General features: G+C 52.5%; 2 protein-coding genes across 2 annotated transcripts; one reads left to right on the top strand and one right to left on the bottom strand.

The window, feature by feature from the left end:
* The first annotated feature begins 4,068 nt into the window (after window positions 1-4,068).
* Window positions 4,069-6,636, top strand: SYS1 (SYS1 golgi trafficking protein). The gene is made up of 3 exons (XM_063404623.1): window positions 4,069-4,273; window positions 4,926-4,993; window positions 5,596-6,636. Exons 1-3 carry the CDS (start codon window positions 4,112-4,114, stop codon window positions 5,834-5,836), a joined length of 471 nt encoding a protein of 156 aa, XP_063260693.1. The 5' UTR covers window positions 4,069-4,111; the 3' UTR covers window positions 5,837-6,636.
* LOC134554183 (neuritin-like) lies at window positions 5,941-14,036 on the bottom strand. The gene is made up of 3 exons (XM_063404624.1): window positions 13,778-14,036; window positions 13,210-13,357; window positions 5,941-10,677 (listed from the first exon to the last, which is right to left on the bottom strand). Exons 1-3 carry the CDS (start codon window positions 13,818-13,820, stop codon window positions 10,452-10,454), a joined length of 417 nt encoding a protein of 138 aa, XP_063260694.1. The 5' UTR covers window positions 13,821-14,036; the 3' UTR covers window positions 5,941-10,451.
* Between the last annotated feature and the right edge of the window lie 3,164 nt (window positions 14,037-17,200).

Raw genomic sequence — 17,200 nt, forward strand, 5'->3', positions numbered from 1 at the left:
TGTGACTTTACTGATGACATTTTTTAAGTGTATTGTGTAGATCCACCTCCCTTCCTCACACACACGGAAACATTCTGTGCCTGTATCTCAAGAGAATGAAAGGAAATGCAGTCATAAAAATCATAATACGGTTCTGTAAACTCATGGCCATAAAACAGCTGCCTTCATTTTGCCCTTCAAATGTTCCCTTTCAAAATGCTGACATTCTCCTCTCTGGAATAATGCAGAAAATCCGTGGGTATATGACACTCAGAGAGAACAACAGGACAAACGGGCCCAGAGAGCAAAAATGCACCACTGGAATGTCCTTTCCTGAAACTTCACCACAAGGGAGAGCAGCAGAAGCAAAATAAAATGCGTGTTGAGAAACACATTTGTTCTGGGCAATGAATTCTCACATTCAAGGTGTGTCAGTGGCATTTGCCATATAAAAATTCCAGTTGGCAGAGAATTAACACAGGCTGGCCACCATTGTTCCTCAATGCATAGTGCTCAACAGTGAAGGATTACCTAACCCTCATGTTGAAAATCAAAATAAACAGCTGTCAGTTATCAACACAATACAAACATGCTGGAAGTGGAATGGAGTGTCCCAATACAACACATTGGAGGGTGAGGGGAATAGCACTTTTACATGGCACATCAAGAAATGTCTACATGATCTTGAGAAGGCCACACACAAGGCCCTTTAGACAACTTGATCATAAATTCTGTTGCACTAAGCAGGAAGAGAGATTCTCCAGCCAAGCTCAGTACAGTTCCTACAGGCAAATTTTTAAAAAGAGCTTAGAGCAGGATTCTAAAGCAAAAAGAAACCTTAAGTAGAGTTTTTAAAAACCCTAACTTCCAAAATCCATTCAGTACACTGAACTCTTTGGAAAAAAACACCTGCACACCACGTGGGTGGAGGAAGAGGAGTGACTGAAAACTCTCATCCCATGGTTTGAGCCACGTAATACTGAATTATTCTGGAAATGTGTGCTCTTAGCCTTGCTGTCCCTTTAGCAAAGGTGACCTTAGCACAGTTCCTACCTTCCTGTCAAGAGGGAAATGAACACCAGCAAAGGGCATTCAGACAGCACCGCCCTTTGTACACCAGCTGGTAAAATACAGATCACCTAAATAAACAGCTTTCTGTTTTAGGCAACAATTCCTGGGGAGGAAAACAATACCCTCCTAGACAGCTATTTTTAATGTAAAGAATCTGTGGCTAAATATCTTTTTCTACACTCCTGATAAAGAAGTGACCACAATAGTTTCATGTGATCTGGGTACACCCTCAAGCCATAGGCTGGGCATATTGCCAATTCTTCCACCTGCTGCTCTTCACAACACGCAGGTGGCACACAGAGAACAGTCATTGGTTAAAAAGGACGTTCTAACCAGAAGTCAGGCTAGCAGCACACACTGTGGCACCCTAGAAATCATGATCTCTGTGTTTCAACATCCTTTTCCTCTTCAACTCGTTTCCTTCACAGCTGTCTCCAACTTTTTGTTTAAACTAAAGAGGAAGAAAAGAGGAATTAAGAAAGCTGTTTGATTCCCCAATACTGTTTGCTTTCCAGGTCCACTTTAAACCTTATTCCACAGAGCAGGGGTGTGGGGCAAGGCACCTCATACAGAGAACACCTCTTTTCCAGGAGAAGGACACAGTCCCTTATGCTGGAGCAGCCTGGAGAGCAGAGAGAGCCAAATCAGGAGCAGGAACAAACAAACATGACCATGAAAGATGCTGTCATAAAGTCAGACAGGAAACAAGTTCACAAACTGGGCTGCAGCTGAGTCGCAGCACAAATGTCTTTGTGGCACAGCACTTCCCCATGTCCACATGGGCACTCTGCCCGCCCAGGCCAGGAGGGAGCCTCAAACCACACTCAGGCTATCCTGCTGCCGTGGTTATTCGATGCTGTCAGTCACAGGGTAGCAACTAAGCAAGGAGGAGCCTCAAATTCCAAAGAAATTCAAGTCAGCCTCTCCCAAAACACTGGCTTGCATCTTGTGATACCATGGATTTCTGGATAAATCAGATGTTTGGCTGTGGAAAGACACCCAGCAGTGATACCAACAGTCCTACCTTACACTACCTTGGAGTTTTAGTCAGCTTTGTCTAAACTGACAAATTTTTTGCTGGCAAAGCAAAGTGAGTCCTACAAGGCACTACAAAAGAAAGAGGTGAGAATTAGTATCTAAGTGATGGCTTGTCTGTCTCTGTGAGCCAAACACGGCAGATTTCAGGAAGGGAAACCAATTTCTACCAAGAATGAAGAGAGGAAGCGTTGAGTGTCACAATTTATGCTCAGCAATGTGTTGGCAGCGGGCAGCCCTGACAAGGCTGGGATTTTCCCCTGTTCATTTCTGCAGTGGCTGAGGCTGGAGCTTCTGCAAAAATAAATCCTCCAAAGGCCTAAGTGAGAACTCAGCAACAGTGGCCCACGTCCAGCACACATGTGCCTCTGCCTTGCACAATCTTTCCTAGGAGATGGTTTGGGAACAGGGAACAAAATGTGTCAAACCTGGCTTAGCACAGAAATTCACAGAATGAGGAAAGGAAAACATACAACGAAGTTGCATAGGGAACTTCCCATAACAGGCATGGAAAAAACGTCATGAGAGCCTGTCAGAGATCATAATCTGAGTTCCCATAGCCAGCATATTCCACACCCACGACTGATGTGAGCCTACCACCTCTCATAGAACCTGGATTCCCCTTTTTATTCCTTCCCCTCCCTTTTCCAGGTGAAAACGGCTCTTGTGGCAACTCCCCCGTGCACCGAAACAGCCCGTGGGTGCCTCCTCTCCTTTTTTCAGCAAAGATCTTATCTCCAAAATGCTGTTGTCCCACACAGCCTTGGGGATTTTTGCTATTAAGTCAGTTCTTATACCTGAAGCCAAGCAAGGAGGACTGCTCCCAGCGAGCCCCAGCAGCTAGGAGCTGATCACAGAAGGGGTGCAGTGGAGCAGGAGGGTGTCTGGCACCTGGCCATTTCATGAGGCTAAATAGAAGAAATCAGCACATATCAGAAGAAATCAGAAAGCCCCTCCCCAAAAAACCAGCCCAGCCCTGTAACGGAAAGGTGCTGCCAGGGCATACCAGCACTCAGAACAACATCCTGCTACCCGATGGCCTAAAGCTAAAATGAGCACAGCTGGGCAGCAGCTGCCAAAGCCTCGGCGCCTATGGGAACGGGCCTGGAAATGAAAGGAAATACCCGGGGACAATAATTTCTTGTATGGTTGGTATTTGTGTCTTTAGCAAGGGCTGCTCAATCAAGTTATTGGACACGCTGACACCAATGCAGATGAGCAGGGACAGGGGCTGGGGAAGCTTTATCTCCAAAGTCCTATAGTCCCACAGACTTGGGAATTTCACCATTCACACAGCGACAATTCTCATAGCTGAAGCCAAACAAACACCGTGGCTCACTGAGGCCACCAAACTGAGCCCCGAGCCAAGAGCTGCTCACAGAAGGGGTACGGGGGAGCATGAGGGACTCTGCATGGTTTTAGCAACTTTTAGCCAAGTTACTGAAGGCACCGACCCGGGACAGGGGACAGGGCTGGGGACCCCCTTGGAGGGCAGATGTGAGAGAGCTGGTGCTGGACACCGGGCACAGAGGGCCGGCGGCTCGGGGGTCGTAGGTGAGAGTCGTGGGCAGGGCGCGGGATCGGCATCGAGGGCGGATCGGGATCGGGATCGGGATCGGGATCGGGATCGGGATCGGGATCGGGATCGGGATCGGGATCGGGATCGAGATCGAGGGCGGATCGGGATCGGGATCGGGATCGGGATCGGGATCGGGATCGGGATCGGGATCGGGATCGGGATCGGGATCGGGATCGAACGAGAGCGGGATCGGGATCGGGATCGGGATCGGGATCGGGATCGGGATCGGGATCGGGATCGGGATCGGGATCGGGATCGGGATCGAACGAGAGCGGGATCGGGATCGGGATCGGGATCGGGATCGGGATCGGGATCGGGATCGGGATCGGGATCGAGCGGGGTCGGGGCCGCGGGCGGGGCTCGGGGGCGGCCCCGGGTCCTCCCCGGCGCCAGGGGGCGCTGTGGCGCGGCGGCGGCGGCGCTCCCGGGGCGGGCGGCGGGCGGGCGATGGCGGCGCAGTTCCGCAGCTACGTGTGGGACCCCGCGCTGATCGTGGCGCAGATGGTGCTGCTGCAGGCGGGATACTACAGCTCGCTCGGGCTCTGGCTGGCCCTCCTCGGCACCCTGGGCAGCACCGGGCCCTCCCTCCAGCAGGTCTTCAGCGACGAGGTGAGGGAGCGCCCCGGGAAGCCGCCGTGGGCACAGGCCGCTGGAGCGGGGGGAATTGCTGGGGCTCTCCTGGGGAGACAGACCCCGCTCCCGTGTGGGCATTGCTGGTGTTAGGGACGGTCCCCGCCCAGGGAGCACCCCGGTGTGGGCGCAGAGCACCCCTATCCTGTGTAGCAGACCCAAATACATAGCTCTGCTGTCCTGTGTAGGTGTCCCAGTATGGAGGTAAAGCCCTCCCTCTGAATAGGTGGTACCCCGGGGTGGAGACAGCACTGCGGTGTATGGTGGGTGGTAGAGATAGAGACAGACCCCACAGAGATAGAAACAAACACCCTGTACAGGTGGTACCCCTGTGGAGAGAGAGCACCTCACTCTGTTGGTGATATCCCCTTACAGAGATAGGTACTCCCGGTATAAAAACTCCCCCGCCCCTAGAAATAAACCCAGTGTGGACGCATACCCTGCACCCCCAGTGTAGGTGGTTCAGCACAGAACCAGACCTTTCCCGTAGGTGCCCCCAGACAGACAGACAGACAGACCGACAGACAGACATGTCCAGCTCCTCCTGTAGATCCTGATCCATGCAGGGCTGTGCCACGGGAGAGTCAGGCTGCAATTTGTGCCGCGGGTTCCTACTAATAGTCCCATGTAGATTTTAGGCTTCTCAACCCCGCCGGGGAGGCTCTCCATGATGGCTTTCATCCTCAATGCACTCACCTGGTAAGTCTGCAGCTAGCTGGAGCACCTGCATCTTGTCCTTTTGTACCATTAAGCTGTAAAATAATTCAGTGTGATGTACTGCCTCTCTCCAAATGTCTCCCAAAATCCCTGTGCCTTCTTAACCAAGTCTGCTGAGGGCAGTTGGGAACTGCTGACTCTTGGCTTTCTAGAACCTGGAAAAGTCATTCCACTTCACTGCCTCAGTTTCCCAGCTGGGAATGAGATTTGCTTTTGTGGAAGATTTACTAAAAAAAATTAATAGATCTCAGCAAACACTGATCTAATAAGCACTAATGTATTTTGCCACTGCACAGAGATTACTAGAGGAGATAGTCTATAAATTCCTGCCTGTTCTCTGCACTAAAATCTCATTTTTCTGTCATCATGTAATTAAAAAGCTGTAAGCCTGTAAGTCTTGCTGCAGCGGCCAGGAGAGAGGACAGAAACAACCTATTTTTAAATATTCAAAGAAGTTTTAAATATTTGAAGTGTTATTTTGGAACCACTCTGTAATCAGCACTGACAGCTGCTGATAGCTCTTGCTGCAGCACCTTCTCCATAGGTCTGGTGGCGTTCATTAACCTCTTGCCCTTGCTTTGCAGCGCTCTGGGCTTGCTGTACTTCATCCGGCGGGGCAAGCAGTGCCTGGATTTCACCGTCACCGTCCACTTCTTCCACCTGCTGGGCTGCTGGATCTACAACTCGCGCTTCCCGGCGGCGCTGACGTGGTGGCTGGTGCACATCGTGTGCACGGCGCTGATGGCGGCCATCGGGGAGTACCTGTGCATGAGGATAGAGCTGCGGGAGATCCCCCTCAACTCCGCCCCCAAATCCAACGTGTAGACTGGCTCTGCCTTCTGTCATTGTTCCCAGCACAATGCATCCAATGCCTCAGAATCATCCCTCAAGAAGCACAGCAGGTCTGTTTAGACTTTATGATTTTATTGGGTTTTTTTTTTCTTTTGGACCTCGGTGACTGCATGAGTGTGAGCGTCTCCTCTGGCATCAGCTGACAGCGGGGGAGGAGCAGATGTTTATTTTGTTAACACAAAGTGTTAATAAGACTGTATGGAGAGTGTGCACCCTTAAACTCTTCACTTGTGGGACTGTTAAAAGCCAGGTGGCAAAACGTGATGTGTGAGGAGCGTTTGGAATTTAACGATGTGGAAGTGCCCTGAATGGGCAGCACAATGGTCAGCTCTTCTTGCTGGAGCTGGCACGGTGAGCAGTGGGGCTGGGAGCTGCTGCTTCCAATCTGTGACTTGTTTGGGCTTTGCTTGGGAAAAGAGTCAAAGAAGTGAATGGATGGGGAGAAAGAAAATAATTGTACTTACCTGAATCACCAGCTGAGACACTAAATAACCTGTAACGTTAGATGGGTTTGTTTGCCGTTTCCATGTTTGATACATTGAGGTGACAGACAGCAGTTTGCTGAAGAAATCTTTTGTAATAATAAAAATATAATGTTGCTGTGAGTGTTACGGCTCTCCTGGGAAGGTGAGCACCTCAAGAAACACCACGAGTGTCTGTATCATGGCAACAGAAGGACACAGCCAGGGAACACTTGGCTGCGAGGTGCCCACTGCCTGGGGCACATAAAATTTCCTACAATAAACATTTCATACCTCTGCTCTGAAAGGAAAGCATCATTGAGTTCTGTCTTGGGAAGTCAGCTGGCATAACCCCACTTCAGAGGGAGTGTCAGCAGTCCAGGATCTCCACATGTCCAGCCTGAGCCTGGAGCTGCCCTGGGGAGATCTGCAAAAGTGTCCTGGAGCCATGATGCTCTTCCCCCTTGAGTGGGTTTTCCTGTCAGGCTTCAGCAGTCAACAACAGATCTGGCCTGGCAGAGGTGATATTAAGTAAGAGACTGCTGTTACTTCTTGAATATTTAGAGGCCCTTCAAATAAACTTCACCAGGCAGGGACATCCCCTTATTGCTGAGGGCCCAGAGTTCGGTGGTTCCTTCAGATCCAACAGCCCAAGCTTGCAGCCCCACATCCTGCCTGGTTGGATGAGGGATGGCCGTGTTGTGCACTCCCAAATGAGGGCAAAGCCAGGTCTAGAGACAGATTTTTCTCCTGTGCAGCATCTTGCCGCAGTGACTTCCCTTTGTATGTTAATATTTGTAAGTTTTAATTTGCATTAATTGTTTGCTAATTCAGTTTGTTGAGAAGTGGTGGGGTGGTGTGAGACTGATAAACTGAAGCTGCTCTTTTGACTTTTGTTACAGGGGAGCTGAGCTGTATTTCAATCCCTGCTCTCACACTCAGACACTGTAAATTTGGGCAGGGTGACATCCTGCTGCTTTACATACTCAGCAGGTCTCCAGAGGAGGATTTCTGTCTAAACAAATGTAACCAGCACTTTTTATTGTGGGGTATTTCACCAGGAGCCCTTCCTGACCAGAGCCCCTGGAAGCAGAGTTTCAAACAGCAGCAGCCTTTCAGAGGGGAGAGTTTGCACAAGTGTTCCTCTGGGCAGGAGCCAGCCTGGAGGGCCACCCCGAGGTCACTTCCTAGGGCTGCCCGTGCAGCAGGACAATCCATCCCTTCTCAAAATCTGCTCATTCTTCACATACAAGGATACTTGCCTTTCTCCCAGTCTCCTCAGCCTGGATATAAACTGGTCTCCAGTAGGTGCCAGTATCTCCCTCAGAAAGGAGCAGGGAGTGTGTGTGTGTGGTTGGGATCAGGGCGTGGAGCAGAGGGCAGTGCTGCCTCGGGGTGACAAGCACTGGCGTGCTGTTAGTCATGTTTTAAGACTCCTTCAGGATCATTTTGTCCTCTGCTGCTTCTTGATGCTATTCTTGAGAGAGAACATCCCAGTCCTGCAGGGACAGGGAGAGTTTACAGGTTTACTTCACGGCTTAATACCACACCAAAGAATGGTGTGAACTCTTGTGTTGAGGGCTGTTCTTGAGGCAAGTGGGAGCTAAAGATTAATTACAGTGAATTTGAGAGCAAGGAGACAAAGCCAGCTTCCAGCTGCTCCCAGAGCTGCTGTGGGTCTATTTACAGAGCTGCCACCTTTGTTCCCCTGCAAGAACAAAGGTGAAGACTTCGGACTAAGGAACACTTAACCCATTTCTTTTTGAATACACAAGGTATGCTGTAACCACTTCAGCAGCATCCCTGGGGGCATGAAATCTGGGGAGCTTTGTATCTGGAGAAACTCACAGCAAGGCCATGAGAAGAATCCTTGACAAATGGGCTTTAACACTGAGGCTGCAGGACATCCCAGGAGCTGCACTGCATCAGCATGAAGTGTGCTGTAGGATCAGAAATCTTTCTGAAGGGCTGCTGACTGCCTAGGAGAAATGAATCTGTGTATTACTATTTTTTAAGGACTTCTACTGTAATTGTCCTAGTCATAGAGGAAGTTCTGCTAAAAATGAAATACTGATTGAGGAAACTCATCACTCCCATACTGTGAGACCTAGTTTTCTCTCACATGCTTTCAGTCAGATTTAGAAGCACCTTTGGCTTAAAAAAAAATCTGCTGCTCCATACCAGAACAGTGGCAGATGGTCTTTGTTTCTTAATGAATCTTTGGTTTGTTGTTTTTTTGTTTGGTTGGTTTTTTTGTGTGTGCAATAGTTGAGGGATTTGCTTCCAGGGAAGATATGTCCCTGCTCTTCTCAGAGACAGTGGCAGTGGCAGTCAGCCATTTGCATCCATGGTTTTGTAGAAAGATTTCATGCAGATCTGATAGTTTTACCTTCCCTTTCTCCAAAGCTATTTGAACATAGAAACTTTTAAGAGAGGAATTGCCAAATTCAAAGAGAAGGCAAGGGTTGGGGGATTTTAGGGGGCTGTGCTTACTTCTTTTCCTAAAGGCATTAATCAGCTGTTCTAAACAAAGAAGAGGTCCAGGATTTGGAGCCAAAATACTCCTGTCTTGGTTGGACACAACTCCTGCTTCAGCTTTTCCCAGCCACAAGAGGTAACAGGGGAGGGGGAACAGGATCAAACAGCAAACAGTGCTGTTGGTGTGGAGTAAGAAGAAAAAAATGAAGGATCTGAGTGGTTCACTCCAGGTTTTACCATGCTCTGATTGACCCTTTCTCCACTGCTCACCCCAAGGCTTTGTGTCCAGATGCCAAATACTGAATGCCTAAGTAACAGCTCGTGCACTGGAGTGCTGTCTGAACACCAGCTGCTCTGCCCTGGCTTATTTCTTGGAATTTGCCCCAATTTCTTCATTATCTCCTGCTGCTGCTGCAGGAGCAGAATGTTGAGGGATAGTGGAGGTAAGAGGAAGAACACGTGAATGCCAGAGGAAAGCAGCATGACCCAACACCACTGTTAGGAAAAAGATCCTTTGCTTGCCCACTGCCTGGAATGCATCTGGTGGGATCTGTGGAGTTAGCAGAGCCCTGGTTCCCCTGCTCACACTGTGAGCACACAACCCATGGCCCCTGCAGCCAGGCAGGGCACAGAGATCCATCAGCATCCTTAAAACACAGACTGCCTTAGGGCAACCAATAATATTGGTGTGTTTCTCCAACATACTCAGAAATCATTGCAGACACCTCCCTGTTCCAAATACTTCCATGCTTGTACTGAAGCTGCAAAACTGACGACACTCTGAGCCACAAAGGAGACAAGAGGAGACTGCTGTCGAGCAAGAGCCAGGACAAATAACTTTTGCCATGCTGTTGGCTCTACAACAAGCTTTAATACTCTGGAATTACACACTTCTACCCACAGCTGCTTACAGGTACTTTGGGGTAAGCTTTAAAGCAGAAGAGTTGCTATAAATCTCTTTTGTCCTCCTTCTTGAGCTTCCCTCTCCCCTTAAATATTTTTCACGTCTGTCCTTAGAAAAGGAGATTTACACATAACACAGAAGTTACTCAGGAATTCAGATGTGTGCAAGAGAAGTCATGCAACTGTGATTATTGTTCAGCAGGGGTTTTACCACGTCCTCAAAGAAAAAAGGCCAGTACAGGGCAGTAAGATCTCCCTTCAGCCTGTGACAGGACAGACACCATCCCCTGCACCTCATGGAACAGTGGCAAAAATACCCATCTTGTTCTGAGTGCCCAAATCAAAACCCTGGAGAGTTGATCTGGTGGAAAGAGTCAGCAAACTAAACACATTTCCTTCCAGTTGCCATAGAAGAGTGCAAAAGTGTCCAGCATTCATCCTTTTCCCAGAATTTATCATTTCTCCCCAAATCCTGTGCCCTGTATATACAAATTCCCGAATCTTCCAACAGCCAGATCCATGCCTGTGCCTTGAGGCAGAAGGGGACAGGAGTTATTCCAGGTTACAGAGAAATTTCAGCACCTTGGAGATGCTGCCAGGCTCTTCCATGTCTCACAGGTGCAGGATGGAGCCGGGAGTTTCTGAGCTCTGCACAGTGTATTCCTCAAAGGTTTGGAAAACAGATCTGTGAGATGCCACGCCACACACTGCCACCACTTCTGTTGGGATACTCACAGAGCTGCAGTTTATAAGTTCAGCCAAGTGACGATGAGGGGGATGCTGAGGATGGAAATGTTGGGAACGCGGGTCCAGGCAAAGCTTTGGGCCATACTGGGGCTGCAGAGGTCAAACAAGCTGCCTTGAAATTTGGTTTTTCGGGACTCCCTTCTCAGCATCTCCCAGACAGCTGCTGCTTCCTTCTGGCACTCCCAAAGCACTGTCAGGGCACAGGTGTGGAATTCATCCCAATACCTGCAGCCATGGAGACACCACAATGTCAGTCCCTTTGCACTCCCACAGTGCTGGATGCCAGGCAGAGCCTTGCTGCCCTGAACCTGCCCTGTAAGCAGCAACAGCCCTTGTGTTTTATGCAAGCTGCCCAGACTATTCATCCCCTCCATCATCTGCCAGAGCATCTTGGCTAAAACTCCAAATATCAAAACACTGAAATTATTTATTCCTTCCCCCCCCGCCCCGCTTTTCTCTGGAAGTCAATAAAATCTGTTATTTTCCATCAACAAATGTTTCCCTGAGTATCTCACACAGGCTGCAAACAAAGGCCCAGCACATCTCATTCACCACTTTCTCCAAGCAGAGTCAAGGGCAACTGGGAGCACAAAGCATGGAGAAGGACAAGAGCTCCCACAGGCTGTCACAGCTTTTACTGAGGTGTGGGCAGGGGCAGGAGTTGTTATGCACAGTGTTCTCATTAGAATCATCTCCATTTATCTCCTGGGTATTGCTTTCATGAGTAGAAGCTGTTCAGTGGAAGGAGGCTTTGGGGGAGTACCAGAGGGAAAAGAGAAACAGGCAAAGATAACCTGTGGTCCTGCAGGAATAAAGCAGGAGTTGTTCTGCTGTCCTGTCCCACATGGGCTGGGGCTGGGCACCACACCCAGCTCCCTGCGAGGTGGAAAACAGGAGCCTAGAGGACAGGAGCAATTGCTCTGACACCTTCCCTGTGTCTGCCAACACACCAGGCACGCATGTCACCCGTCAGGAAGGGGATGTAGCCCAGCTGGCTGAGAGGGGACACTGCACCTGAAAAGGACAGCACGGTGCTGAGTGCACTGTGCTGGAGGTGACACTTTGTGCAGACAGACAAACCTGAGCACTCTGCTTGCTTAAAGCACTCTGCTTGCTTAGAGCTTACGTCAGAACGCCAGCTGTGAGGGAGTTCATTAAACCGAGTCACTGTGGCAGAATAAATGTCCCCAGATAATGAGAAAAGCTGGTGCCAACCCTGGCAACCTCCGGTGCTCGCTCACGATCTGCAGCAGCAGCAGGCAGCTCTGACAGGTAAGAGTTAAACCTGCCCCATGTCTTCAGGCAAGACAAGCTCAGGGAAGGTGAAGGGGAATGGCAGCTCTGGCCTGGATCTGCTTTCTGGCAATTCCCAGCAATTCACCCTCCACAGCCCCCATCTGCCCAGGCAGGCAGGCTGCTGGTGAGCGCCTTGCCAGCTCTGGGGCAGCGCTGCACACCGAGCTGACACCAGCAGCCCCCACAGCAGCTCCTGGATCCCTGTCCACCCCTCACCCACCCTCCTGGAGAGGGGACCACGGCACAAGAAATGCAAGCAGCAGTGGATGAGGCTGAGTGTCAAAGGCAAAGAATTCAGAAATGTTTCCTGATAGGAAGGTTCCTGCCAGGGAAGATCCCAGGACCTGTTAGGTGCCTGTCTGTGCCTCTGAGCTGTAAGAAAAACAGCTCACACATTTCACGTGAGCTTCAGCAAGGGAATTACTCCTCCAGCAGCCAACAGCAGCATGGGTTGGGCTGACTACTTGGGTGTTTTTTAACATCAAGAAGCCTCCTTTAAAAAAACACCAAACAACCCAAAAAGTATCAATTCTGTCTAAACCAGAGCAGTTCTCATTTCAACGCACCCATAGGCAGGCCCCAGAGAGGCTGTTCATCCTGATCCGGGCTGTCTCATGGAGAAGGGGGAATACAGAGCAGGACACAGCCTGCAGGATGGTTTCCAGCAGCTCAGAAAGCATGACCCCAAGGCACTCAGCCCTCCACCTTGCTCTGCCAGGTTTTCACCACCCCCAGGCACTTGGATTTTCCCTTTATTGCTGTCTGCATTTGGTTGTAACTCCTGTTCACTCCCCACAGCTCGCTCTGGAGACACAAATCTGCCTCCATTTATTTCTGCAAACATTTTACATCCACCTTGCTGCTTCTGCTCATCTGCTTTTTAAGCAGACCTTTCCCCAAACCTGCCCAACACCACCCCTCATTACCCAGCTCCTCTTCAGTTCTGTTAAAGTTATCATCCTCAACATCATCATCTCAGGGCATCACTACAAACTCGGGCAAACCAGGGCTGGGACAAATCCAAGCCTGAAGGATGAAGGGTCTAGACAAGGAGGGAGAAAGCTTGTTTAGGGCAGCACGTGGTGCCTGGTGCAGGCTGCTCCAGCAGCGCTGGGCACTGGAGCAGAGCACTGCCTGGAACCTGGGCTCTAGGGGTGAATTTCCTGGGGTGCAGAGCAGGTCGGGTCCCTCCAGCCCTGCTCCTCCTGCCTACAGGCATGCGGGGTCTGATGGGACCGGTGCTGGGGGCTGGAGCTGCTGCCAAGGACCAGGGATACAAACCCCGGTGGGAGACAGGTACGAGATGGATGGATGGACGGACAGAGAAAGGGAGTTCACTGGGTCTATCTGAAACTGGAGTGAGGAGTGAAGCGCATGTGTGTCTGCACGGCGGGACTCAGGAGGGCAGGAGCCTTCAGACGGGCAATGCCAGAAGCCAGGCCGGCCATCCACCGCACTCACCTGCAGACTCTGCGCAGCCCCTGCAGCTCGATGCCCTCCTCCTCCTCGTACGTGGCCATGCTGTCCCCCAGCTTCAGGACGCAGTCCGAGAGGCCCCGGTAAGCGTCGGCGCAGGCGGGTCCCGCTGCCAGCAGCCCGGCCAGGTGCCCTGCCAGCACCGGGGGCCGAAGTGAGCGCCGGCACCTCGGGACAGAGCGCACCTCCGCCCCGGGGTGTCCCAGCTCGGCCAGCGGTCCCTTCCATGCAGGGACAGCCTCGAGCCCTCGCCGCCCCCCGGCTGTGCCCGGCGTTGTCGGGGTTTGCCCAGATCCCGGCGGACGCGGGGCGACCCGAGCCCGATGAGCCCGGGCTGCCATCCCGACACCGGCACCCCCGGCCCGGGGCGGGGGACAGTGACCGCCGGGGGAACGGCCCGCGGTCCCGGGGGAGCCGCGAGGACCCTGCCCGGACGAAGGGAAAGAGGGAGGGAAGAAGGGGACACCCACCTCATCGCTTCGCCCCCTCCCCCCGGACACCCCAGACACCGCCCGGTCCCCCCGCCCCGACCCGCGCCCGGGCATCCTCTCACCCAGGGCGAGGAGCAGCACGGCCGGGCCCCGCCGCTGCCCCATCCCTCCGCCGGGCTCGGGCTCCAGCCCCGCTGCCGTGCCGGTGCCGCTGCCAGTGCCGGTGCCCGCACTACCGGGGCCGCCAGCGCTCCCCTCCCTCCCGCCTCTGCGGGGAGGGCACCCGTCCCCAGTCGCCGCTAATGAGCGGCTCCGGCCGCGGCTAATTAAGGAGGGGGCTGGGCCGAGGCTAAAGAGCGTCCAGGAGCACCCCCGGCCCCTCACCCCGCAGCCCCGGGATCCCGCAGCCCTGCAGCTCTCCGCGACTCTGCCGGCACCCACCGCTGCTCACACTCTGCATCTACCTGCAGGCACCAGCGCCCAGGGCGCCCGGTACCAGCATCCTCACCCCAAAGGCGCCCACCTCCTGCCCACCACAGCCTCTGCTGCCCGCTCCAGGCGTTACACGAGTCGGGGACATGGGATAGTGCCCGCTGCCAGCAGCGGGATTCCGGGCAGGGCAAGAATCCCTTCGCTTGGCTTGAGTCTCTTGAACAGCACAGGAGAACACAATGAAGGGTGGGAAGCAAAGCCCAGAGCGTTTGAATGGTCAAAGCCTTAAACATCAGCACCTTCAGCTCCAAAACCTTCTGCCCAGACCCCAAATCCAGCAATTCCCAAGGCTGCATGGCCTTTGTGGCATCAGTTGGGATTTTCCATGTGTGACCTGACCCCAGCTCTTGCTCCAGGATTCCCTTTGGCTCCAGCAGGAAGGGGAACAGAAAATTTCCTGCCTGCTTTGGTGGCATTACTGTGGAAGCTGGTAGTGTCAGACCCCTCTCTTTGCTGGTGGCAGCTTTGCTCTTGGGGACACTGTTTTGCACCAGCCCATGAACACGACCAGTACCAGGACCTCCATAAGTGGGACCCCTCTGTTCACAGGTACCCTCATCCCTGGGGCAGCTGCACCACAGCCAGACACCTCCAACCCCAGAAACGGGGAGCAGTTGGAAACCACAACTCTGCAAACACTGAATGTATCCGAAGAGCTAGGGTGTGAAAACCAAAGACTATATCTTTACAAAAGATCAACAAAAAACAACGAACTGCAACATTTATTTACAGAGTGCCCGGTGCTGCATCCTCAGCAGTCCTGGAAGAAAAGCAAGCAGCACGGTCATTTCAGTCAGGCTTCTGATGCACCTTCCATTTGCCACCAGCCTGGGACATGCAGGGGAGAGCCTGGCCAGAGGTGTCACCACATGCCCACAGCTACCTGGAGGGACAAGCCAGCACCAAGGGCTCTTCCCAAGAACCTGGACAATGTTCCAGGACACAGGGCTGCTGCATGGCACTAAGAGCAAAGCCTGTGCAGAATAGCTCAGCTGCCTGTAAAGATGTGGGATATGATCAAGAAGAAATTCTTCTGGGATAGGCACCCTCTACCAGCCCTGCCTGCTCCTTCTTTGGCCAAAGTTGGTGTCCTGCTGCCTGCACACGACCTCCCAGCTCTACCTGTTCTCCTGCCAGCAGCTGGCCAGCAGGGATGGCGTGGGGCCTGAGATACCCCCGGGGCTTGGAAGGAGCCTCCCCCAGCACCACACAGGGACTGTGAGCACTGGGACAGGGGTCCTTCCCTCGGGACAGGACACGGCCAAGGAACCGGCTGGCTCCAGGCATGGAGTGGCGCTGCAAACCCCATCCAGGCTCCCCCCACCTCGCCTCGCCTGCGGAGATTCTCTTTTCTCGGCAGCCACATTCCTTTGAGGGTGTTTATGGCTTTTCTGTCTCCCCGCTGTCCCAGGCTAAAATCGCCCCTTTTAAGGGAGCCACAGGACCACGGGTTGCTGGAGCTTTGCCGGCTGCAGGCTGCTCCTTTGCAATGTATCGCCTCATTTACTGGAAAAGCAGCCTTGCCTTGCCTTGTTTTTTTCTCTTGACTCCACAATTTTCTGATGGAGTCAAGCTGCAGCTCACTCTCAGCCCCATCCCCACGCCTCCCAGAGAAAAAGATGCTTTTTCACCAGCAAGTGATTCACCTGTGCCTGGAAATGGTTTGCCTTTCCCTCAGCTGCTGATTCCTCCCCAGTTCCATCCTCACCCCGCAGCTCCCTGACTCACCTCCCAAACCTCTAATAAACGGGAAAAACCTGAGTAGGAATGGCAGGAGGAACAAGTCACCTCACATTTTCTCACAGTGACAGGGGCACTTTGATGCTGCTCTCCCTGGGGTCTTTTGGCAGGAGCTGGACTCCGTGTCGTGGAGAGAAGAGGTAACATTCCAACCTGGGCTTGTGACCTGGACATTTGCAGTGAGGGTGAGGGCTGTTGACACAAGACACTGCTGTGAGCCTGCACTGGAAGCACAAGGGAGGCAGGGATGCTGCAGCAGCCGAGACAGACCCTGCAGGTTTCTGGCAAGACTTACTCTTAGGGCTCCGTACCAGAAGTTGATATTCTCCACTGACTCCAGCATTACTTTTGTCCCCTCTCACCTTTTGGCCCAGGGCAGGCACACTTTGCTACGAGTAAAAAAAAAAAAAAAAAAAAAAAAAAAAAAAAAAATCATTATGTAGAGCTGGCTTGCCTGCAATGGTTTAATTGGAATAAAATGTGTGCCCCGCTGAGCGGCACGGCTTGTGCTGAAGAGCCAGGATGAGTCAGGCTCGGTGCCGATGATATCAGTGCTTTTCCAACGCCCTCCCAGCAAGGCAGGATGAAGGGGCCACAACAGCGAGGGGCCTGGGAACGTGTCACTCTGCACGGGCAGCACCCACATGTGCTGGGTCCACAGCGGGGATTCAGCATGCAGTGAGCTCTGGGGACCTCGGGGTGCTCTGGAAACTCGTGTGTGCACAAACAGCCTCCACGCCTCGCAGCCGTGGCTGGTGCCAAAAGACACAGACGTGTCACATAGCAGAGACCTGAGCTAATTCCCCGGCCCTGCCTCCTCGGCCCTCCGCTGGCCGGGCAGGGGGCAGTAGGGACGGTGCCGACAAGCTGATGCTGCCCGGACTCACTGGGAGCTGTGAAGAAGCCAGCGCCGGCAGGTACCCAGCAGAGATTTGGTCACGCAACTGCCCAGAGACCATAAGCCCCCACTCGTGCTACAGCAGCCTGATCCCCCCAAAACTGCAGCACTGGCATCCCACGCTATGTGCAAACATCAGGCAGGAAGGACTGGGAGTGCTTATGGATAGGGATAAACATTTCAAGTGGACAAAATTCAAAGCCACCCTGAAAGCTGAAGCCAGCCCCAGGGTGCAGGCTCCGGGTACCCAGCACAAAGCCGGTTTTCGGCAGCAGGAGGTCCCAGGAGACATAGGGGGGACAGCAAAGCAACAGTAGCCAAAATAAAGCCGGGACACAAACAATACCCAGTTATCTTTTGTTATGCAGACAGTGAGAGGAACACCCTGAGATGGGACAGGCGGGACACACCACAG

The sequence above is a fragment of the Prinia subflava genome, chromosome 8, assembly GCF_021018805.1.
Source record: "Prinia subflava isolate CZ2003 ecotype Zambia chromosome 8, Cam_Psub_1.2, whole genome shotgun sequence".
In the NCBI taxonomy this organism is placed as follows: Eukaryota; Metazoa; Chordata; class Aves; order Passeriformes; family Cisticolidae; genus Prinia; species Prinia subflava.